Source organism: Crotalus tigris, unplaced genomic scaffold (genome assembly GCF_016545835.1).
Source record: "Crotalus tigris isolate CLP2741 ecotype Arizona unplaced genomic scaffold, ASM1654583v1 scf7180000024124.1850442, whole genome shotgun sequence".
NCBI classification, from domain to species: domain Eukaryota; kingdom Metazoa; phylum Chordata; class Lepidosauria; order Squamata; family Viperidae; genus Crotalus; species Crotalus tigris.
In genome coordinates, this window is record NW_024100400.1 from 1,305,297 (window position 1) to 1,331,367 (window position 26,071).

At 42.1% G+C, this 26,071-nt stretch overlaps 1 protein-coding gene across 28 annotated transcripts in view; it reads left to right on the forward strand.

The window, feature by feature from the left end:
- The window catches only part of ADGRL3 (adhesion G protein-coupled receptor L3), a 638,839-nt gene that overhangs the window by 421,242 nt on the left and 191,526 nt on the right, over nt 1–26,071 (forward strand). For 23 of the 28 annotated variants that reach the window (XR_005554203.1, XM_039322771.1, XM_039322772.1 and 20 more), the window contains 4 exons: nt 99–221; nt 14,073–14,281; nt 14,677–14,853; nt 22,071–22,280. Coding sequence is in view for 27 of the 28 variants with exons in the window: in XM_039322771.1 (XP_039178705.1) it covers nt 99–221; nt 14,073–14,281; nt 14,677–14,853; nt 22,071–22,280 (719 nt within the window). In the remaining variant the exon portion in view is untranslated. The remainder of the gene's footprint in view (nt 1–98; nt 222–14,072; nt 14,282–14,676; nt 14,854–22,070; nt 22,281–26,071) is intronic. The other 5 variants (XM_039322762.1, XM_039322765.1, XM_039322769.1 and 2 more) reach the window with 1 other exon arrangement.

The window sequence follows — 26,071 nt, forward strand, 5'->3', positions numbered from 1 at the left end:
AGGCACATTGATTTGAACAAACTGTTCTTCCTCCTTTTGTCCTATAATGCATTATCAATACGTTGCATTTACACACATTCCATTTTTCATACTAATAGAGCTGGAAGTTGCAAGGCTAAGCACAGATGGAAACCTGGAAGATCTTAAATTTCCACAGAATACTGGCTTTGGCAGCACCATCCAGCTGTCAGCAAACACACTGAAGCAGAACGGTCGAAATGGTAAGCTCAGCTCTTCACTGATGGTTGTGGGAATGGAGAAATCTTTTCTTTTAAGTTTAAATCATACTACTTTCATTATCTTTCTTGCTATAATACATTATTAATGTAAGTCAAATTGCTTTATTGAATCAAGCAGACAACATAACAATGGCTGAATCCTCAGAACAAAGTTTCTGGATCCTTAGTTGCCCTGGTCTCTAGCAGCAGCAGCTGCTACTGCTAAATACCAGGTCAGCCTGCAACTGAGACATATTTATTGTACATGAGAGGGCTGGGCTGGCATAAATAACTGAGATTGAATAGAATGGAGGTGGAAGGAGGTAGAAGTCTTCTAGTCCAGCCCCCTGTTCAAGCAGGAGAACCTCTACCATCTCAGACAAATGACTATCTAGCCTCTTTTTAAAAATCTCCAATGATGGGAGTGCCCACGATTTCTGGAGGCAAGCTGTTCCACTGGTTAATTGTCCTCACTGTCAGGAAGTTTCTCCTTAATTCCAGGTTGCTTCTCTCTTTGATCAGTTTCCAACCATTGTTTCTTGTCCTGCCCTCTGGTGCTTTGGTGAATAAGGTGACCCCCTCTTCTTTGTGTCAGCCCCTCAAATACTGGAATACCGCTATCATGTCTCCCCTATTTTTTCTTTTCTTTAGACTAGCCAAACCCAAGTCCTGCAGCCATTCTTCGTATGTTTTAGTCTCTTGGTTGCTCTTTAAATTTTTTGCAAATTCTCAACATCCTTTTTCTGATATGGTGACCAAAATTGGCTGCAGTATTTCAGGTGTGGTCTTACTGGGGTTTTATAAAGCAGTACTAGTACCTCACATGATCTTGATACTATGCCTCTATTTATACAACACAGGATTTTATTAGCTTTTTTGGCTGCTGCTGCACACTGCTGGTTCATGGTTAAGTGATCGTCCACTAGGACTCCAAGGTCCCCCTCACAGTTACTGTTTTAAGACAGGTCTTGCTCAATCTGTACTTGTACCTTTGATTTTTCCTGCCTAAATGTAAGACTTTGTTTTTCTCCACACTGAAACTCATTTTGTTGGATAGGGCCAATTGTTCAAGTTGGTCAAGATCTTTTTGGATCCTGAGTTTGTCTTCTGGGGTGTTGACTACTCCTGCCACTTTGATGTCATCTGCAAATTTGATGAGTTCCCCTTCAATTCCGTCATCTAAGTCATTTATGAAGATATTGAAGAGTACTGGGCCTAAGACAGAACCTTGTGGTACCCCACTGCTTACTTCTCTCCATGCGGATGTAGTGCGTTGAGGACTACTCACTGAGTATAGTTAGTTAGCCAGCTACAGATCCATCTGGTGGTGATGTTGTCTATTCCACCTTTTTCTAGCTTACCAACGAGTAGGTTGTAGTCTACTTTATCAAATGCCTTACTGAAGTCTAAGTATACTACAGCCCCAACATTTCGCTGGTCTACTAGTTTAGTTACTTAATCAAAGAATAACATAAGATTGGTTTGGCATGATCTGTTTTTAACAAACAAGTGCTGGCTACTAGTTATAACTAGGTTTCACCAGAGCTGCGGGCGCACTTTTTGATGGAGGGAAAGGAACTGGGCATTCTGCCGCTCGATGCCCAGGTTGTCCACATCTGAAGCACTTAATCTGGGGTCCAGGGGAGGCTCGAACGGACCCACGCATTGTGATGGGTGGAGGCCGCTGTGACTATTGATGCCTCACCGGGTCTCGCTTTGGTTGCGGTCCTGAAGCAGCAGGTTTGTGGTACTGGGTCAACTCGATAACCATGTCTGTAGCTAAGCGGTACCAATCATGGATTTGATTAGGATTGCCTCTGCAGATGCATGTCTAGAATAGGTTGCGATCCAATCCTGCTTTAAAATAGTGGATCAATGACTGCTCAGGCCATTGCCTGATTCTCCCTGCCAACCTTCAAAATTCTCTTATGTATTCTTTCATTGGCCAACCCTCTGCTTCATATCATGCAGGTCTTTTTCTGCTTGTACTGCCTGGGATTCATCCTTGAATTTGGCTCTCAGTCCATGTGTGAACATATTGAACTTCCATAGCTTGGGCGCTTGCTCCTCTTATAAAACAGCCACCCATTCTGGAGCCTCCCCCTCCAAGTTGGCAGCTATGGCATCAATCATCTCGGCTTCATCCAAATAAGCCCATACATAACGATTAACATGAGACCACACCTGGTTTAGGAAGATGGTCACCTTCCCGGGGTCTCCATCAAAAGTGGGTTTAAGAGGAGGTAGGTCAGGTGGGCAGCAATACCATAGAGCTTGCAGTAAGTCAGAGAACTGGCTGGGGCGCTATAATCCCCCTCGTTGGAAAACTCCTGGTGGAGGCCTCGGGCTGGCAGGATGCCAATGGTGATTGGGGCTAGCATAGCGCCAATAGCACTCAGGGCTTGGTAATGACCGGGGCTAGGTGAACGACAGTGCCAATCTGGGCTAAGAGGACACCTGCGTCCCTTAGGACTGATGGAATGTCTGTAATATTCAGGACTGGCCTGTCGTTGGGGTCGATCCAGACTGGCCTGGCATTGATGGTGGTTGGGGCTCCGCCATTGCACTGGGCTCGATGTCAGGTCAGGCTTTGGTAGTGGGGAGATGGTCCACTCAATCACCACAGGGCTAGAGCTTCATTGGAGCAGCAGAGGTTCCAGCGACCACTTATTCTCTCGCCCACCTGTAAATATCTGACGGGTACCCTGTCGCCCTTTGCCCATGTCCAGCCGATCGAACTTCTCCCTTAGGCGTTCCACTGAGTGGCTGTAGATGGCCATCAGATACTTCCACTCACCAGATTCGTCCCAGGCTGCTGGCCACTTTGCCTTCATCAGTACAGATGAAGGGAGATCTTGTGATGAAATCAATGGGAATTCAACCTCTGTAGCCCTCAGTGTACTCTTTAGCAGCAATGCAGCATCAGACCACCAAGTCCCTGCAAGGATGATGACTTCCTCCTTCTGAGTCAGCCTCTCCACTGAGACTTCATGGGACTTTAGTCTAGCTCCAGCTGCCAGGACCACACTTTCCACAAAAGTAGCAGCCTGTGTCTCATCCGCTGCAGCTGCCCCCAGGCTTGGGATTGATTCTTTTCCATCTCTGCATCTTCCCTTTGTCATTCTCTCAAGGTTTGGATAGGTGACTGGGGCTCAGGACCCCATGGATAAATGAAATTTGGAGTCTTGGTTTAATATCATGGTTCCAATAAATGAGACCAGAAGAAATAAGAACTCTGAGGCAATTGCTTTTCTCAAAGAACAATTTTAATGGCTACATAATATCAGCATGAACAAAAGTGAAACCAAGACTGAAAGTTATCTCCCCCAAAAGATTAAAAAGTAAAAGTTGAACTCCCCATTTATTGATGTGTCATAAATCACAATCCCCAATTAACACCTTTGGCGGGCTGCCTAACGGTAGCTCCAGCCCGCCACTTAAGCTGCTTGACCTTGGTTTCCACAAGAAAGTTATTGTTTTGACTAAACTATAAGAATGCAGTCTTCCCCCTTCCATTGCTGTGGCATCCAAAAAATGAAGAAACATGGCTGTATTCAGAGTGTTTGAAGGTCTGACGAAAGTATGAGTTAAGCAACTCTGCTTTCTCCCTGTTGCCTGTTATTTCCTTGCCATCTTCTCTCTTTAGTAGACCTATAGTTTCCTTGACTTTTTTCTTGTTATTAATATGTTGGAAGAAACTTTTTTTTATTATCCATGATTTCTGTTGCAAGTCTTTGTTCGTTCTGAGCCTTTGCTTTCCTGACTTCATCTTTGCATGTTCTAGCTGTCTGCTGATAATCAACCTTAGTTACGTGCCCCTCTTTCCATTTTTTGTATTTGTCCTTTTTGTCTTTCAGTTTGTCAGAGAGATCTTTTTGCAGCCATGCTGGTTTCCTCTTGAATTTCTTGTTTCTCTTTTTCAGTGGTATTGTGCTGGTCTGGGCTTTTATGATTGCATTTGGTCACCCTCCCCTCTCAATTTTAGTTTAAATCTATCCTGATGAGTTGGGCCAGTCTTTTTCCAAGTACATTTTTCCCTGTTTTCTTGAGGTGCAGCCTATCCCTTGCTAGGAGTCCTTCACATAGGAAATGCAGTCCATGATCCAGGAAACCAAAGTTTTCTTGGCAACACCAATCCTTTAGCCAATGGTATATTTCTAGAATTATTTTTTCTGTCAGTGGATATTGGTCTTTTTTTGGGGAGTACAGATGAGAACACTACTTGTGCTCCTAGCTTCTTAACTTTATTGCCTAGTTGTTTGTAATCTCTCACTATTGTATTCAGGTTCTTTGTTGTGTCATTCATCCCAATGTGGAGGAGAAGAAAAGGGTAGTAATCAGTAGGCCTAATTATTTTGGTTAGGTTCTCAACCACATCTTTGATTTTTGCTCCAGGGAGACAACATACCTCCCTAGATTGTGTGTCCGGTCTGCAGATGACTGGTTCCATTCCTTTGAGAATAGAATCTCCTATTACCAACCAACACTTGCCTTCCTTTTTGGGGGGCTACAGTCCGAGGTGCTTTTCTGTTTATCTCTGGTGTGTTTGTTGATGTGACTTTTTAAGGGATATTTGAAGTTACTTTTTAGGGATATTTGAAGTTGTTTCTTTGCATGTTTTCTTTGATGGGGAGGTTGTGGGTCTGCGTGTTTCCATCTAAGACAGGCTGCCAGCCTGCGGGCTGGATGCATCATGCCAAAACTGCATCCACACTATTGTTGGCAATGGGGAAAAAGTCACGATACATCACGTGACATTGCGAGTTTGATATGCCTGATCTAAAGGAAGAAATCAATTGCTCAGTTTTAGTGGGGCTGTTTCTGGTTGGGTTGAATTGGGCAGAAGGGGTTTGTTAGTTTTATCCTGCTTCTTTCTATGAGTATTGTGTTTCCTTCTCTGTGTGACATATCTCTACTTGTCTTCCTCCGAGGGTTTATCAGTAGGGTCAAATCCTCTGGGAGTTATTTGTTCATTAATTGGTTCGGTTTGGGTATAGCTTTCTTTCATAGATTGGGGTTTCGCTAGAGTTGCCTCTAAATTCCTTACTTTTTCCTCCAGTGGTTTACACAGTTTACATCTAATGCTTGTATAGTTTGGGTATTCTTTGGGCATAAACACATACATGGAACATGTATTGCATACCACAATAGTATCTGTCACCTGTTCCATGAGTTTGTTGTTTGAAAATCCCTCTTTTTGGTTTTTGCCGTCTGCAAGCCCTGGTCTACTGCTATCCATAGCACTTGGTCTGCTGCTGTCTGTAGGCTCTGATCTATCACCGTCTGTAGCACTTGGTCTGCTGCCGTCTGTAGGCCCTGGTCTACTACCATCTGTAGCACCTTGTCTGCTGCCGTCAGATCAGCCTGAGCATGGAAGGAAGTCTCCTCTTGGAAATCTGACTACCCAGCTACAACTCCAAGGGCAGGGGAAGTGAAGTGGCTGTAGTCATTTGGGAGAATGATGGCTTTGAGAAGTACTGCTCTGCAGATAACCATATGAAGTCCTGTTTGTGCAGTAGGGCTTTAGTGATCAGGTAGAATTCCTGTTCCCATGCCAAGGGTCCTGTTGCATAGCATCTCTCAACCAGGACACCATGATTTTGTTGCTAAACTTACAGTTTTTCAACATATATTACTTCAATCTGCCTTCCTTGCATCCAGAATCAGAAGTGCCCCTGGAGTTCAGGACCACCTTAGGCACGAGGCTAGCTGGACACTGGCCTGGTGCCTAAGTCACTCTCTCTCTGCTCTAGAAAGGAGCCTATGGCAAACTATTTGAGCAGCTATCAAACAAAATTGTTTGGATTTGCTTTGAGCTGGACTTCACCTATGTCAGACCTATCGAGTTGACTGAGACTAGTCTGGCTTGTTATTTGGGAAGAGTTTGAGTCTTTTGGTCCCAAGGAAATTAATAGAATCCTTGGAGCAGCAAGTGTGTCTACCTGTGTATTAGATCTGTTATGTCCCGAGCCTTGCAAATGGCTCGGGGCGTTTGCAGGCAGTCCCGGGCAGGTGCAAAGCTGCCCGGGACCAGACAGGCTGTCGCCAGCGCCGTGCGCATGCGCGGGTGCTGGCGCGGGAAAAGTATCGCATTGACCCGGGAAATGCCTATATAAGAAGCTGGGAGGTTTTGGGAGCTTCTGAAGCCATCTACTTGTAAGCTGAACACAGAATAAAGAAAACTGAGAACTACAACTGCTTCTTGTGTCTTGCCTTTCCGCGAAGGACTCAACACTGGCGACGAGGGTGGGATGCCTTACATCGCCTGGAAAGGAAGAAGTGTAAGCTTACCCAAGTGAGTCCTGAGCGGCGGAACGGCGTTGACTCGGCAGCTACTCGCCAATCCAGTGCGCATTCGGGGGTAGGCTGGCTGATAGACCCGTCTCCTGAAGATGGCAAAGGTTGGAAGGCTTTCGGAGTTCGACGTCTCACATCCAGAGCGGTGGGAGTCCTACGTAGCCAGGGTGGAGAACTACTTCAAGGCAAACCAAGTGAGGGAAGAGAGCTTGAAGGCTGCCACCCTGCTTTGTGTTTGCGGTCAAGACGCCTTCGAAATCGCAGAAAACCTCGTAGCACCTGTTCCAGTAGAGTCTGTCAGCTACGCAGATCTAAAGAAGCTACTGAAGGAGCACTTCCAGTCCAAGATGTCTGTCATCGCATGGCGCCACACCTTCGAGCAGAGGGATCAACGATCCGGTGAGTCGGCCAAAGAGTACATCGCTGCATTACGGAAGGCCGCCAAGCACTGCAAGTTCAAGGACCTTGAAGAACGACTGAGGGACCGATTTGTGTGCGGGTTAAGGCATCGAGATCTACAACAGAGGCTTTTCGCCAAAGAAGAATTGTCCTTCCAAGATGCCTTAAGAGAAGTCACCGCAGAAGAAGCAGCAGGCGACGCCGTCAAGAACATGCGGCCGATCAGAAAAAGTCCAGAAGTTGCATCCGTGCACTAGGAAGACGTCCAAGGAAACTCCGAGGAGGATCCAGACGAGGAAGTCGATCGTCTCCACCCCACGAAGGAAGGAAATCAGAAGGGAAGCTCTTCAGCTCCACTCAAGTGCATCGGCTGTGGAGGTCGCCACAGGAGAACCGACTGCAAGTTCCGCTCCGCTACCTGCCGGGCATGCGGCAAACAAGGACACATTGCAGCTGTGTGTCTGGGCCGACGAAAGGTACAACCTCAGGAAGAACTGCGCCTGAAAGGTACCAGGGTCCCCAGCCAGAATAGGGTAGGGTTTTGCGCTTCGCGAAGGAGCATCCTCAGGACAGGCACACACAAGCCCATTAAGAAAAAGCTGTCACTCAAGGTGAAGCTACAAGGGGTTCCATTAACTATGGAACTAGACACAGGGTCTGCCCTTTCAATCATCTCCTTGCATACATTTAGGAAGATTTGTTCCGCTAGTGGAACTCAGGCCAAGTTAAGGCCTTCTGACATTGTGTTAACAGATTTTCAAAATTCAAGAGTGTGTGTTAAGGGGGAGGCCACCCTTAACGTGCAATACAAGAGTTTTGAAGGTCCACTAGACTTATTAGTAGTAGGGGGTGAACGAAAGAGTCTCATAGGACTCGATTGGTTTGAGGCCCTGGGGATACACGTCACAGGACTCAATAGTCTGCAAACACTTGACGTACAGGAAGTCTGCAAAGAATTTGCAGATGTTTTCAGCCCCCAGCTGGGCACATTCAAAGGACCCCCTGTGTCCTTAAAGCTAGACCCCACTGTCACTCCCATTAGAATTAAAGCAAGAAGGGTCCCTTTTGCTTTAAAGAGTAAAATTGACACTGAGTTAGACAAACTGATCCAACAGGGAATTCTAGAACCTGTTGATTCCAGTCCTTGGGAGACCCCCATTGTCACGCCTCTAAAGGCAAATGGGGACATTCGCATTTGTGCTGATTACAAATGCACACTCAATAAGGCATTGCAGCAACATGCCTATCCTGTTCCTGTGGTCAGTCACATCCTGGCCTCTCTCAAGGGGGGGCGTGTTTTTGCAAAGCTTGACCTAGCTCAAGCATATCAACAGCTGCCTGTTGATGATGATGCTGCCATAGCTCAGACCATTGTGACCCACAGGGGAGCCTTTAAGGTAAAAAGGCGACAGTTTGGAGTGAATGTCGCTCCTGGGATTTTCCAAAGCGTAATGGAAAACACACTACGGGGCATACCGGGGGTTTGCCCCTACTTTGATGATGTCTTAATTGCAGGAGACTCCACACACATTCTAGCTGAAAGGCTAAGGGCTGTTCTGTTAAGATTCAGGAAAACAGGCCTCAAGCTCAAAAAAGACAAATGCAAGATTGGGGTGCCTTCTACTGAATTTCTGGGGTTCAAAATTGATGCTGCTGGGATTCACCCTGCTGAATCCAAACTAACTGCTATTTTAGAAGCACCTAGGCCAAAGTCTAAGGCCGAACTTCAGGCCTTCCTGGGCCTCCTGAATTTCTACAATTCCTTCCTTCCACATAAAGCCAGTGTAGCTGAGCCTCTTCACAGGCTACTAGACAAGCAAGCAGTGTGGCACTGGTCACAAACACATGAGGCTTGTTTTAACAAAGTCAAGGCCTTGCTCACTTCTAACAGTGTACTTGCACATTTCAACGAGTCCCTTCCTGTGTGCATCGCTTGTGATGCGTCCCCTTACGGGTAGGAGCTGTCCTGAGCCACCTCAGGTTCCTGTTGCATATTACTCCAGAACATTGTCTTCTGCTGAGCACAACTACGCTCAGATAGACAGGGAGGCTCTGGCTGTTGTTGCTGGAATTAAAAAATTCCACGATTTTCTATATGGCAGGCATTTCACGGTCTTCACTGACCATAAGCCTCTGCTGGGACTGTTTACCACACGTAAGCAGACTCCCCACATCATTTCCCCTAGAATGCTTAGGTGGTCTATTTTTTTGTCTGCATATGATTTTTCATTACTCCACAAGCCTGGGAAAGAAATGGGCCATGCTGATGGCCTCAGTAGATTGCCCCTGCCAGTAGTAGAAGCTGACCCTGCGCCAGCTGTCAACATTCTATCAATCCAAGCCTTGCCCGAGCTCCCTCTTAGTGCCAGGGATGTTGCCGCTGAAACAGGTACAGATCACACACTTTCACGTGTCCGTTCCTGGGTTTTGTCCGGTTGGCCTGAGCACTGCCCTAGTCCTGAGTTTCAGAGTTTCTGGTCCAAAAGGAACGAGCTGTCCCTTTCTCAGGGTTGTCTGCTTTGGGGAAACAGAGTTGTCATTCCCACCTCAATGAGGACTAGGGTCTTAGAATCCCTCCACGAGGGTCATCCTGGCATTGTTCGTATGAAGGCTCTTGCGCGCAGCCACTTGTGGTGGCCTGGTTTAGATAAAGATATTGAGGCTAAGGTGCATGCATGCCACCTGTGCCAACGATCTCGCCCAGAGATGCCCCAAGCTCCCGTGCATAGATGGGAGGAAACACAGTCCCCATGGTCTAGGGTGCACATTGACTACGCTGGGCCCTTTCAGGGCCAGTTCTTCTTGGTCCTTGTTGACAGCCATTCAAAATGGCTTGAGGTTGTACCTGTCTCATCCACCACCACTGCAAAGACTATTCAGGTACTGAGGGGGATTTTTGCTGCACACGGGCTTCCAGATGTCATTGTGTCTGACAACGGCCCTCAATTCACTTCCTCCGAATTCCAAGCTTTCTTACAGGCTAACATGATTCGTCATGCCACGTCTGCACCCTTCCACCCGTCCACCAACGGTATGGCTGAACGTATGGTGCGCATCACAAAGGACGCCTTGAAAGACTCACCTACGGGGACTGGCATCACAGGTTGGCTGACTTTCTCCTTTCTTATCGCACCACACCGTCCACTTCTACAGGGAGAAGCCCAGCTGAACTTCGTTGGGGGCGTCAACTTACTACTAAACTTGACCGGTTGCATCCGGACAGATTGCCTTCATCTACCTCACATCCTAGGGCACCTAGACAACTACTTGAGGGTGCCCCGGTCTGGACTCGCAATTACGGGCCTGGTCATACATGGGTCCCCGCTTCTGTTTCCAGGGTCACGGGTCCTCTATCCTACGAGGTAGCCCTGGACAACGGTCGTGTCCTGCGCAGGCACATCGACCAACACCGCCCTAGGCGGCATCTTCCAGCTGAGACTCCTGGGTCTTTTCCAGGGGGGGAGGGGGACCCTTTGGAGCAAAGGGAAGGGCACGAGCTGCTGCCCACCTCCACTGATGGAGCCACTGACGGCCCATTTCAAGCTTCCGCAAGTGCTCCGAAAAGGAATTCATGGAGCTTACCCACACAACAGGCACTCACGCCTACTCCAGCCAGGGAGTCACCCCGGGGGCATACTCACTTTCCACACACATCACACAGCACTCCAGTCACGGAGGATACCCGGGAGCATCCCAACAAATCATTCCCCGCAAGAGAGCTGGCACACAATCCCCAGAGTTGGCCTGACCTTACCCCAAATCCTACAGGGGGTCAAACATACAGGGAGGTGGTCGAGGAACCAAGTCCCGACTACAACACCTCTAGCCCAAATCAGGAAGTAACTGAATTTTGGGAAGGTACAGAATCCCACACAAGCCCGGATACAGAACGGGACTTAAGGGATGGACAGCCCTCTGACAGGTCTTGGTTGGACTTAGGAGGGTCTGCAGAAATGCCCAGCAGTGGCTATCACTTCAAGGGGCCCGAGGGCCTACAGCTAGGCGGGTCAACCAGGTCACAAAGTGACAGGAGCCCTGGCCTGACGAGCCTGGTGGGCAAGCAAGCAGGCCAGGCATTGGGGCAAAGTCCTTGGAAGGCACCAAGGCTTGATAAGGGGAACAGGCTCTTGTCACCCCTCAGTCAGGGAACATCTGTCAGAAACCCAGAACTGAGAAGGTCACAGAGAGCAAGGAAATCTCCTAAATACTTAGAAGATTACATAACATTGCTGGCTAAACAAAAGCCAGATAACGATAGGAGCACTGGGAAGCAGAACACTGCATAAAATAAATGATTATATGTTGGTAGTAGTTTTAGCCCGGGGGAAAGGGGTATTATGTCTCGAGTCTTGCAAACGGCTCGGGGCGTTTGCAGGCAGTCCCGGGCAGGTGCAAAGCTGCCCGGGACCAGACAGGCTGTCGCCAGCGCCGTGCGCATGCGCGGGTGCTGGCGCGGGAAAAGTATCGCATTGACCCGGGAAATGCCTATATAAGAAGCTGGGAGGTTTTGGGAGCTGCTGAAGCCATCTACTTGTAAGCTGAACACAGAATAAAGAAAACTGAGAACTACAACTGCTTCTCGTGTCTTGCCTTTCCGCGAAGGACTCAACAAGATCCATGTCTCTTCTGGTTAGTCAAGGCCTCCAAGGAGATGCTGTATGGTTAAGTTCCAGTTGTGCTCCTTCAAATTAGTCTTTGAAGGAGATGATCCAATCTGTGCTTAAAGAATCTGCCCCCTCTTCAAGAAGCCATTATTGCACTGAATGGTAGGCACAATTTTTGAGGAATCTTGTTGAAAAAGTGATCAGGCTACAGCTTCAGGGACAAATTATCTGGATCTCTTTCAGCAGAATCAGAGTTCTGGCTCATCTGGTCCAGCAGTTTACTCTCTTAGTGGTCAACCAACTGCACAAGGAAACTTTTTATCGGTCAGTTGATAATAGTTAATGTTAAATTTGATCACAGCAAAAAGGCATAGAAGGAAAGAGCATTATTAAATAAAATTTTATCCATAGTTTGAACTAAAAACATTTGTCTCTAAAGTAGACTAGCCAAAAACCACAGTTCATTTCTCTGCAATTTGTCATGTAGATTGATTGAAAAAAACCATTTATTAGGAAAAATGTGTACAGAATGTATTATCAAAAGAAGGTTGCTTGCCAAACTATCTATATTAAATGAAGTTGCATGAAAAACATATATATTAGGAAATATATGCACCAAAATGCATAGAACTTTAAAGATGTTCCTGAGCACAGTATGGGTGATGGAAAAAATGCAAATAAGTTTTTTTTATTTAGGTTTACAACACTGTGTGGAACCATGGTGGTCATTTCTGTAATTTGATTAAAAACTGACCAGAATTTAAGAAATGCTTGTTTAAATCATATACAGCAGGGGTGTTAAACTGCCAGCCCGCGGGCTGTTTGCATCATACAGAGGCCACGCCCACCCCAATTCCAGCAATGCAAAAAAAGTCGCAATATGTCGCGACACGTCATGTGATGCAGCAAGTTTGATACTTGTGATATACGGTATCATTCCCATTCTTTAACAACCTTGGCAACCTTAAGATTGGAGAGGAGGCTGCAGTCCACTCACCTTAAAGCTGCCAAGATTGAGAAAGCACAGACAGCCATAATATCTTCATTTTGTAGAAAGCACCTCATATACTGTGCATCATTATGACCAGCTTCGCATTCAGTGGTTTTGGCAAGCAGCAGCAATGCCTTTGCAGTACTATATGCTAGAAACCTGGTTTCTATTTACTTTACATTTACTTCCCATATGGACATATCTGTTATGATTGGGAACTTATTAGCCCAAGATGTAGCTTTGCTATTATGGCTTTGAAATTGGAAGAGCAAACTCGGGAAGTGTGTTTTGTGTTGTTTTATATTTTCTCTATCCTTTCTTGTTTTATAGTTATTTATGGTCTGTGGTGATTCAGATTCCATTTTCTGACTATTTTGGCTTCGTGACTGCTACTTTTTTGTTAAAATAAGGACATACAGACTTTTTTAAAAATTAAAAATGTGTTTTTGAAAGGGATGAAGGGGCTGGATGCATATCTGGTTCTTTGGGGAAGAGAACTTGATGTCTATTACATTCCAAAACACCAATATTTCTTTCCCCCATAACTCATTAACTTTATTGTTGTCATTGGCCAATATTAATTGACCTGATAAATACCATTGTGATAAACACCAACTAGAACGGAAATCTTCATGTAGGCTTTTAGCAAAAGAGTAAAGAGAAGGCAAAAAGGAAATGTAATAAGACCAAATTATCAAACTGGCATTATTTTCCCAGCTTTACAAATTACAACTTTGCTTTGAAATTGCAGCAGTTTTCTTCTGTTCACAGGTACCATTAGGGGCATAAATATTAATGAGTAGGTTCTTTTTGTTTATCCTATTTCGTCCTAAGTCACCTCTTAGCCCTCCTATCCTGAGGGTTTGAGCTTAAGACTGAACTACTAATTACTAAGGAAGTGATAGTTGGTAGCACCTAGACTTACACTAGTTGTAAAAGACAGACACCTCTAAAGTGGTGCAGTTAATAGTAGTTTGCTAATGCTAAATGAATCACTGGGCTTGTGACCACTACTGAGGTTGAAAGTCATGAAACATGTCCATGTTTTCCTGCAAATACCTCAATTGGGGGAATAGGGGAGGATTATAGTTTGATTAAGAAAGCACGTTTATAAAATTGACAGAAGAGTGCAAAATGTCATGCATAAGCCTTCCAAAAAGCCCCTCTAAGTCACACACAGATTATCTCATGGCTGAGCCTGAGAATCAATAGGCTTATATATGTCTAATTGCTTTTAATGCTGGAAAAGTAACCAAATTCCTATTTTAATTAGTACCAAGAACTAGATAATAACTCTCACACTGAGCCTGCAATATTACAAAGTAGCGCATCTTTATATATGGCTGTATTAGAACTATATTTATTGCAATTATATGTACAGCAACTCTGATTACTTACATTAACCACTTTGTTCATATTAGTAGGTTGCTGCACCTCCAACCCTGCAACCAGTTCTGCAATTTTTTAAACTCCATTAAGAGAATGTTTTTGTTATAGAGCAAAAGATTGTGAATTAGAAATTCTGAGAACTGATTTAATCTATTACCAAATTTTCTGTTTCAGGTGAAATCAGAGTGGCCTTTGTCCTATACAACAATCTGGGCCCTTATCTGTCCACAGAGAATGCCAGCATGAAATTAGGGATGGAAGCCATGTCTACTAATCATTCTGTCATAGTGAATTCTCCCATCATCACAGCAGCAATTAATAAAGAGTTCAGCAATAAGGTTTACTTGGCTGACCCTGTTGTGTTCACTGTCAGACACATCAAGGTGAGGACTTGCTTCCCTGGCAGAAAGTCTCACATTTTGGGGGGGATTATTTGTCACTGTTCCTGAAAACATCATAGAAAGTGTTCACTTCCTCCCCTACCCACAATATATGACACTTTTCAGGAAAAGCAAACCCCCGTCCACGAAGTTATCTTAGCTACTTAAAAAAAAAAATCTTCATAAACCACTTGGGGTTTATAATTGTTTTGTAATAGAAATGAAGTAATTCTGCAGAGCTGACTTTAGCTCTAAACAAATCAAATAATTGGGCATGGGATAATTTATAAAAGTGAGAACAGCAATGTTCCTGGGATGTCCATTACCCTCTGCTGCTAATGGTTAGAAGAACAGAGATGATTTCATTTAGTACTTCTTCATCTATTTCTTCCCTATAGCAGTCAGAAGAAAATTTCAACCCTAACTGTTCATTCTGGAGTTATTCTAAACGCACAATGACAGGATACTGGTCAACTCAAGGTTGTCGGCTCCTCACAACAAACAAGACACACACAACATGTTCCTGTAATCACTTAACCAACTTTGCTGTTCTGATGGCCCATGTGGAAGTGAAGGTAAGTGATGGATAAATACATTTATTAAAAATAGGAAATGGTTACAGAGTGGAAGGTGGTGTCATCTATATGTGGATGATACTACAGTTTAACACCTCATACTGAGCAAGTGATGCCATTCACTTGTCTACCCAGTGCCTGCCTGGGGATGAACCAGTTAACCAGTTAACTCAACCTTGGCAAGACAGAATGGCTTTGGGCTTTTATTCATGCTTGGGGGCCTGGTGATTTGTCGTATTTGATAAGGTAGCACTCTCTCCAACAGAGTTGGTAGGCAATTTGGGTCTCCTGGACTCATGGTCCTGCTACAGAAGCAGGTGGCAGTCATGACTAGGGAAGGACTTTGCACAAGTTCATCTTGTGTGTCATTGCACTCTTTCTTAGAGCTGGGAGCCTTGCTCACTCCTGGGTTATCACTTCTTAGCTTAAATGTGTAACATGCTCTGCATGGGGCTGCCCTTAAAGATTTCCTGTAACTGGTGCTGCATGCAGCAGCATGCAAAGTTCTGTGTGCTTAATATTTCACCCATGTTACATCACTGATACATAAGTTGCACCGCTTTCAGTTGTTTTCACGGTACACTTTTATCACTTTTAAAGCCCTACATAACATGTGGTAAAGTTAGTTATGGAACTGCCTTTCCATGAAGGTATCTGCCCATCCAACCAGATCAGATAGGCTTGGCATCTTTAGGTCTCTTCCCTTAAATGTTGCTGTCTGGTAGGATTTTGGAGGTGTGCCTTCTTCGTGGCTGTCTTCTTGTTTTTCATTTTAATTTCTGTCTCAAATGACTTTTGAAAAGTTCTTTAGAAAAAAATTAATTCAGCAAATTCACCATTGGCTCAATTCATCATGTAGATACAGCTATTCCTAAAAATGGAGAGGATGTCAGAATTCCAATGTATTTTGTATTTCTTTCCTATGACCTCATTTTCGCCTTCTATTATTCTATTGTGGGAAGGGGAGGCCTAAGGTTGTTCTGCTGTATACTTCCTTTTCTTTATTCTATCCTCTTGAAGTATCTTTCTTGGGGTGTGAAAGGAATGTGCCTCTGGCCATCTGCCTTTTCTCCAGGCGGAGGGGAAATAGCACGGAGAAACCTGACATCCTTGAGAACAGCGCCTTATCAGTTCTTTCCCACAACAACTTAACCCCTATGGATTGGCTCAATTCAAACCAGCCTGATGGACAGTTGGGATGGGGTTTGAAAGGGCTCTTTTAATGTAACATTTCACTCAGGAAATCCTCAGATCTTGCCTTACTATCCTGCTATCAATACCTTCCAATAAATGTTCCTGTTGAGACAATGCAAGTTTCAAGAGTTCTGCTTTCTTGGGAGGCTTAACTGAGGTAGGTCCTTACAGAGGATCACATTATACCTGCTTGTCATATAACTGCTAAAGGCAATTGGTTAATCTGTCTTTCAAGTTGTTTTATTATTGCATTCTCTTCTGTTTCTTTATGACTATACATTTGGGGTTCCATTTTGTACACTGCTTTCTTGTCATTTGATGAAGGGTGCTTTAGAACTATTTTAATGAATACATAAATAGATGGGTGCTTTTAAATGAATGCATAACTTCAGAGCCAAATGAATTTCATTCTGGTTTAATAAACACAATTTAATGGAACTTGCTGATGCACTGTTAGTCTCTTGTCCCTATATTCATAAGAGGTGAACACACAGCTAAAGCAGAGAAAAAACAAGCTTGTCAGTCAGAGATAGATACTAGGGAAAATACTATAATATAACTCATTGTTAGTTATTTTATAAATACCCTGATAACCGTACAGTGATTTATAGATGTTATCTTGAAAGCAGACTCTTATAGAAAATTTAATTGAGATTGTACTTTGGAGAGCAAGATTATAGAGTTACCTCTAACCTGGACTTGAAGATTAAGTCGTCTTTGGTTCTCTTAGATGCTAGTGATCTTGTCATTCCCATTCCTGATGCACACAAAAAGTTTGGATATGGTTTTCACTGATCTTATTCTTAATCCATCTTTAGAATGATATATATCATTCATTTTCTTAAGCTCTTACTTAGATAACCACATACTTAGTCTCTCTTCAAGCCATAGATTCAAGGTAGCTATTCTCATGCAACAGATAACATGACCTCTACTACTATGATCATTCCATTGTCTTGCTCACTGTAAAGCTTTCAAAACTTATTGTATTCCAGATGAGAAACGGGCAGATAATTACTTTAACCTCAACTACATAGGAACCAGGCTTGATGGTTTACTCTCCTTGGTTCTTAAAGGAAAATTACCAAAGTCCCCATGTCTATGAGGACCATCAAAAACACACTTTCAATAAAGTGTGTTGGCTTATAAAAGGTGCCACCAGACTTTTTGTGTTACATGATTAACAGCTAACACTTGGATTTCATAGAAAATATTTCATTTCAGTCTAATGCTGATTCTGGATATTTTTGTACAGATTGTTTGCCTGGAAGATATGTTTAACATATTGAATCTTAGTATTCAATTAAATGAACATTGACTTTAAAATGTTCAAGGGAATAAGACAAGGTATATTCAAAGTTCACCATAGGATTTGGTGGAAACCCTCCTATGACAATGGAAGACAGTGTTACAGTCATGACCTATACTTGAGCAATACCTTAGTTACAAAGCAGAACATTACATTGAAAGAGCTGTTTTACTAGCAAAAATAATTATAGGATAATTGCTGCTTATGCTAATGGAGGGAATGAATGGTAGAGTTGTGATATCACCTAATATTTTGTATGTGGTGATGCAGTTGTCTCCTGGAGAAGTATTTCTATTGTTTTGAGTTCATCCCTTCATGGGCACACAGCATCTGGACATCATTACCACCATAATATTTGGTCACTGTGATATTTCCATCCATGTTTCTATTTTCTAGTTATGTATTACTTAAAATCCAGCTTTCACTTAAAAGTGGTAAACTGAAAAGTGTACTAGTATTATAAATATGCTGTCTGCCAGAAATGAAGTGCATGTTTTGTATTTATATGATTTGCAGAATTATCCTTGATGTAAATCTTCCTTGATGGTTTAGATACTAAATTACCTCAGGTCATATTCTTTTTTATCCAATTTTTTTAAAAAAATAACTTTGCATTGTTTAAGATTCTTTGTTCTCAGGGGAGGGAGGAATATACAGGTAGTCCTCAAATTACGAGTGTAATGGAGCCTGCCCATTCCACACATAACTCAAAAACTCGTAGAGTGACTCTCGTTCAAGGTATGAGATCACTCTCTTATTCGTTAAAATGCACACGGCTCATTAAGCTGAACATGAGGTATCTCAGGGTGGGGAAGGCGATGGAGGGCCTAGTGTTGGAACAGGCCCCCAAGGCTTCCCCAACTCACCAAGATATTGCATGCATCCCCCTCCCTTCTGGTAGCACCGGACTCACCTAGAAAAGATCTGTCTCCTCTTTGCCACAGTTCCGTGACCCCGTGGCCCGATCCAGGCTCCAGAGGCCTTTTTCAGGCCGCTATCACCTGGATTTAAGGCCAGCAAATGCTTCCGCAGCCCCCCACGGCCCAATCAGGCCTGGAAAAGGCCTCCGGAGCCCAGATCGGGCTGCAGGGGATTGCAGGTGGCAGGGCCTGGAAAAGGCTTTCGGAGCCCAGATCGGGTCACGGAAGCATTCCCCGGCCTCAAATCCAGGCAGCAGCAGCCTGGAAAAAGCCTCCGGAGCCTCGAGCAGGCCATGGGAGGTTGCATGGAAGCGTCCCCCAGCTTCAGTTCTGTTCTCTGTTGCAGAGAACAGAGGCCTAAAGTACCATGAGATCATGCGAGATCATGCAGTAATGCATGATCTTGCATTACTTTAGGCCTTCATTCTCTGCGAATGGACCAAAGGTTTGGAGCAGCCAAGAAAGCGAAAGATTTTGATCTTTCCAGGGTGAGTATTGAAGGCCTAGTGCCTAGGGAGACCCGGGGCGGGGGTGGGGAGGGAGGTGAATGTTACAGGGCCACTGCGGTCGCTTGTAAGGGTGAACAACTGCCATGGTGCTGCAATATTCATAACTTCAGGACTTGCTTATAAGCACTAGGGGGCGCTCATCACATAATTTTGAACTAGTGTTAAGTGAACGCTCATAACTCAGGGATTACCTGTAGGTGCCATTTCATCCAACACTGATGAAATGGCCTCTTTCAAGAATTTTATTATCTAACATGCTAGTTGAAATATTAGGAAAGTGTATAAACCTTCTGATGGTGACTCTTTTCCCATAGGTCTTCCATTCAGTATGTAGAATAATTGTCTATTTGGGGCAAAAGATATGTCCTAGAATCAGTGATGCTATCAGGATTTCCTAATACTAAGGAAGTGCTTGACCTACACATATAGGAATATAATGTCTAACAAATCTAAAGCTGATGACTATGAGGAGAGCTTTTATCATAAGATTATTTATAAGTCTCACAAGTCAGAGTACCACTTGCATGTTTTCATGTGTTTCCATTGCTTCCTATCCCTCTGCTTGGGTGGCAGGTTTTGATGTATACTATACTCAGATTGCATCTGCCCCCTTGTGCCAGTGAGATGCCCCTGATAGTTTAGGCCAGTGGTTCTCAACCTTTCTAATGCCGCGACCCCATAATACAGTTCCCCACGTTGTGGTGACCCCCAACCACTTATACATCACTGGGTGCCAGGGGCGTGGCCCAAGAAAAGGGGAAAAAATGGTGGACAGCCTTGTTTGGTGACCCCCGTGAAATCATCATTCGACCCCAAATGGGGTCCCGACCCACAGGTTGAGAACCACTGGTTTAGGCGCTATTAGATTGATTGTATTACAGATACTCATGATTAAAAAGTGCTACTGCTATATTTCCCAATCTCTTCAAGGGCAATTTTAATCATCAAAATTTCATTACATGAAGAAACAGATGACAAATGAAACAGAGAAAGAAAGATGAATTAATTTCTATAAAGCTCTCTTGCAGAAAGAATAAATAGTGATTATCTCTAAACTGAAGGAACTAAAATATTCACTATCATTGGTTTCTACCACTGATGAATCCCTCAAAATGTTGATGCAGACAGTTAATTGATATAGACCATAGGTGTCAAATTCGCTGCATCATGTGACATCGCAACTTTTTTTGTATTGCCTGAGCTGGGGTGGGCGTGCCCTCCATATGATGCAACCAGCCCGTGGGCCAGCAGTTTGACACCGCTGATATAGACAGATTCTGGGGAACTTGGTATACAAAACAAGGCTTCTCTGTAAAATCCAGAAGGTATATGAACTAATGACAAAAAACAAAGGAATTATTCACTCTGGCTTGTCATTAAGCTGACAATTAAGTCAACCGTTCTGTCTAAGATGAACAATAAAATAATTCTGCCAGCATCTCTGGGAAGGGCCCTTCTAAACAAATTCCTCATGCAGTCCTATTATATACTATGGAATTTCAGCAAGTTATGTGTATTAGGGAGAAAAACACATTTTATTAAGTTGAATTCAAGTTCTAATGATGCTTCAAAGACATGAACACTAAATTATGACTGGAATGAAAATGTATCTATGCCTGCAGATAGGCAAGTGACTGCTTTGAATATTAGAGAAGGAAAACATTGTAGTTAATTTAATTGAACTCATTCACCATCTGTTTCAATTCAAACTTGTGGAGGGATTTCATGCTGAGGGGAAGCTTACTCAATCTACATATGGCTGCTGTATTGTCTTACTAATATAGACATACAAGTTAGACTTTCAAGCTACGGATTTCAACAAGTAATGTAGTTCTATTACAGGAAACATGAAGTATAGGTTCTTTTGAGATAAAAAAAATTTTAAAAGCAAAGAGAAAGGTGAATAAGTTTTCCTTCTATCCTTGGAAATTTCATTAGATATATAATCTTGATCTACAGTACATATGACTACAGAGGAAAATAATGTGGTCAGGTGGAAATCAAATACAAAATATTTGACAATTATGTTAAAATTAACATTTTCAAAATTGCTAGTTTTGCCTTCTTAATATTCTAATACTATAATAGTTAAATCATTGCTATATATACCGTTAAAGTATTTAATCTATACTCTAATAGTTTAAAAAGTGGAAATTCATTTTGATGTTTATTGTTAATGTCTTTTATCTGTTCTTTTGAAGGGTTTCATCTGTTGGAATCATGACATTATCTTCTTGAAAGAAATCACCATACTTTTAAAACATTGCCAGTATGAAAGGATGAAAAATGCAATCATTATTCTCTCTAAATATTTTATTTCATTTATTTAACTATATTTATAACCTACCCCAATTCAGGCAGAATCTCAGCGGGATCCATCAATATTGCAGGCAGAGAATTAAAAAATATAATTTATTAAAATAATCAGTGAATAATCAAAAACCTCATAGGGACCCTTGAAGCAAAACAAATTAAGGGCCAATATCATATTGATCTATAATTGGCCTATGCAAAGTGTTTTAGATTCATTTCATTTAAGCAATTCTTGCCTTGGAAATGATGCAGTTTTCTGTACTGAAATGAAGATGTAACCTGCTTTACTTGTTTGAAATAACTCAGGTAATGTTAGGTACTTCAGACCAGTTTCAGTTGGAGAAAGACCTCCTCAGCATTCTCCTGCAGCACTGACTGAAAATATTCCAGGCCAGATAACTTCAGGATTCCACAAACCAAAGTTGTCCACCTAGCAGACCTTCAGAACATACCAAAGATGTTGCACCCTCAGAAACTGTCAGCAAAAATTCCTCTCAGACTTTCCAAAAAATAGCTTCCTTTTGTTTTCTCCCATAGTGCAAGCTTTGTAGGTGAAGTCTAAAGAGAGTTCAAACCAGTCTGATGTGAAGCAACATGATTGCTTTGTATTTGAAGTAACTTGTTTTATTTAAAAATTCGTCAAAGCAAAGAACCCTGCTTTAAGTCTCATACTGCAGTTCAGATTTGATCTAGATTACTAATGCTATTAATCTATAATATGTGTCATTTATGTTCATTGTCTTTGTGTAGCTGAGATCTGAATTCAGATGATGGCTCTTCAGGATACTAATTTTTAAACAAAACAAATGAGGGGAAAAACGCAAGCAAACAATTAACATAATCTGCAATTATTTTAATGTGCACACCATGCATTTGTGAGAGAAAGGTGGAGACTATCAAAGTGTCTTAAATAGCTTCCTTAGATTTTGAGGGTCGATATATAATTGATGACTTTTTTTTAATTATTTGCAGCATGGAGATGCAGTCCATGATCTGATCCTGGATGTCATCACTTGGGTCGGCATTCTTCTGTCCCTTGTCTGTCTCCTGATCTGCATTTTTACTTTCTGCTTCTTCCGTGGACTACAAAGTGACAGAAACACTATCCATAAGAACTTGTGCATCAGCTTGTTTGTGGCAGAACTTCTCTTCCTTATTGGAATCAATAGGGCAGACCAACCAGTAAGTAACCAGTAAGAAAAGCTGAAATGTGTTCCTTATCTTAGTAATATTGCACCACTGGCCTATTTTCCGTTAAAATTAAAATTATAGCTAGCTAATTAGAGTAATCACTTGGAATTGAAGGGGCAGCCATTTTCAAATACATTTTCAAATAAAATGTCCCAAAACCATGAGAAAGCTTTCAAGCTCACAAAAATTCATTTTCATGCTGGATTTTAAATATCATGAGGGGTAGAACTAGAGATAACCATTACTGTAGCCCTCAGCATTTAGAAGGGGTTTTCAGCTATACCTTTTCTATATGATCTATTTTCTGGCTGACTGGCATTTTCATAAATACAGAAAGCTTACGTTGGTTTTATATTATAAGTTTTGATTTTGTTCAGTCATTCAATTTCTTCTATCTCTTCATGACCCAGTGAATATTTTTTTGTGTTCTTCTTGCGGTCCAAGGTCTTCTCAACAATATTCTCTAGTATTGCGGTGCCGCACTTTTTTTTTCTGGTTGCCTTTTCTGATGGTTTGACATTCTGATGTTTTCACATTGATATGTTATATGTAGGAAAACCATTGTTTTGACAATATATAGTGTGATGTTTAGTATTGTTTGTAAATCAATACTAGTTCTCCTCTGAAGTATCAGATATGTCTTTTCATGTCATTAGTTACCAACTCTATGCATTTGGTGTCTAGGAAGATAAAATCTGTTAGTTGGTTAAGGTTTGGGACTAAACATGGAAGAGACGACATTCAGGTGCACTCTAAGCAAGGGAAGCCCTCAGGTGGCTTTGAGTTAGTCAATTCCTCTCAAATCAGCATCTGACACAATTGTTGCTTTGGAAAAAGAATAGGAAAAGAGAGGTCAACTTGAGCATCTAAATTAAAGCTCTAAATCAGAAGAACTAACCAGCAAACCTTTCTTCCACCTATTTGAATATTATTGAAATTGCCTCTTCAGAACATTTATTTTTTTCATTTTAATACTGAGCAGCAGAATCAACAAGAGATTCTTCAACTCTTCCCTGTTTCCATTCAAATAATATCATTAGCATCTCTTTTTGAACTTTTGAGGTTTCTCCCAGCAATTTTAATTTGAATTCATATTTCTTCTAGTCCAACATTTATTATGTTATATGGTGCATTTAAATTAAATAAATAAGGTGACAATGTACGCTATAGACAAACTTTTTCTAATCTGCACTATTTATTTGCTTCATTTTAAAAACCTCCCTTTTTACAACCCTGTAGTCCCTTAATTTGGGATAGAATCGTGGAGATTGGATGGAGCAGAGCATTTACTGGCCAAATGCCCTTCCTGATGCCTACGTGGAGTTTGCAGCAAATATTTTTTCTTTGCACTTAGGAGAAAAATATGTGCCACTACCAAGGATTGAACTCTCAATCTTCCGAGGGAGAGGCGAGCATCTTCACCATTGAGTCACCACAACATTCATTCAATTGCTTTATAGTCTGTACTAATCAGTGCTTTTTTTGTTAAAAAAAAAAAAGGTGCCGGAACTCACACATGTCATACAACCCGCCTTGCCTACCCTACAAGGTTCCATCCAAAAAAGGTGCCGGAACTCCGTTCTAGGCGTTCTATGACAAAAAAAGCCCTGGTACTAATTACTGCTTCCTGGTCCTTATGTACATTTTTCAATAAGCAGACGAGATGACTCAGTATGCCTACATTTTTAAGGACTAGCCACAATTTTTGGTTGTCTATATAGTCAGAAGCCTGTAGAGCAAAAAAAAAATAAAATAAAATAACAGTCTTCTTAAAGTCTCTTGCTTTTTTCATTATCTGTTAAATGGAAATAATATGCATTCAAATATCTCTGCCTCTTCTGAATAAACTTGCACAGTTGTTATTCTATGTATTTTTCCAGTCTGGATTGCAAAATATTGAAGACTATCTTGGTAGTGTAAAAGATAAATGTATTTATTTAATATCCCAAAGGTGCTTTTTTCACGAGGCAACTGGATTTTCTTGTTTTTCTTGAAGACGTTTCGCTTCTCATCCAAGAAACCTCTTCAGCTCTGATTTATTTATTTAATAGTTTGAGCATTCTTTACTACTGCCTTTTTTTTGTATTGGAATATGTATTGACTTTTTCCACTTTTCTAAACTGCAAACAGCACTCCAACTACATTATCATGCAAAATATTAAAAGGTATTGATTTCATCAATTTCTGCACTTTTGTTGTTAACAGTTCGTTTGTTCTGCTTTTTAATACCTGGTTCCAGAATGTCTGGGTTTAGTTTAGCAATCAGATCTTCATATTTAACAATATTTTTGTATACTTCCATATATTTCATAATATATCTGCTTTATTTAAAAGATCTTTGCTCTGTTTGTTCTAATTGTGCCCATCTTAACATAAATGTTCTTGATTTCTGTGATTTTTCTCGGACATCTTTTCCATTCAATTGTTATCCCTAGTTTCTTTGCATTACTTATTTCAATACAACTTCTTCTCTTATATGCCGTTTTTACCTGGGGAGATTTCTGCTTGAATCTGTTGTCTTTTGCTTTCTTTCTTCAGCTGCTTCAATTTATCACTTAAGATTTATTTCACCTTCTTTTGCATTTGGGAATATTTTTGTTTGCTTCATATTTAGCAATATCAGAACTTTCTGAAAAGCATTCTGCAGCCATCTTTTATCAGATGTAATTGATTTTACTTTCACTGCAGAATTGTATAGAATACTGCTGGAATAATTGTTAGGTGGAAGGAACCAAGAACAACACAAGATGTTACTTCACAGCAGTTTATAACAACAACAACAACAATAATAATAATAATAAAAAGTTGGAAGGTACCTTGGAGGTCATCTAGTCCAACCCCCTGCTCAGGAAACCCTATACCATTTCAGACAAATGGCTGTCCAGTCTCTTCTTAAAAACTTCCATTGTTGGAGCATTCACAACTTCTGGAAGCAGGTTGTTCCACTGATTAATTGTTCTGACTGTCAGGAAATTTCTCCTTAGTTCTAGATTGTTTCTCTCCTTGATTACTTTCCATCCATTGCTTCTTGTCCTGCCTTCAGGTACTTTGGAGAATAGCTTGATTCCCTCTTCTTTGTGGCAGTCCCTGACATATTGGAACACTGCTATCATGTCACCCCTAATCCTTCTCTTCATTAAACATACCCAATTCCAGCAACTGTTCCTTATATGTTTTAGCTATCTTTGTTGCTCTTCCCTGTCTCAACATATTTTTTACATCATGGTGACCAAAACTGGATGCAGTATTCCAAGTGGTATTGTAAAGTGGTATTAACACTTCACGTGATCTTGATTCTATCCCTCTATTAATGCAGCCTAGCACTGTGTTGGCTTTTTTGGCAGCTGCAGCACACTGCTGGCTTATATTTTAGGTGATTGTCCACTAGGACTCTAAGAGCCCTCTCACAGTTACTACTATTGAACAAGGTACCCCCTATACTATACCTGTGCATTTGTTTTTTCTTGCCTAAATGTAGAACCTTACTTTTTACACTATTGAATTTCGCTTTGTTAGATAGCGCCCAATGTTCAAGTCTGTCAAGATCCTTCTGTATCTTAAGCCTATCTTCTGGAGTGTTAGCTATTCCTGCCAGCTTGGTATTGTCTGCAAATTTGATGAGTTGCCCATCTATCCCCTCATCCAAATCATTGATGAAGATGTTGAAGAGCACTGGGCCCAGAACAGAGCCCTGGGGCACCCCACTACACACTTCCCTCCATGTAGATGCAGTTCCTTTGAGGACCACATGCTGAGTATGGCTGGTCAGCCAGCTATGAATC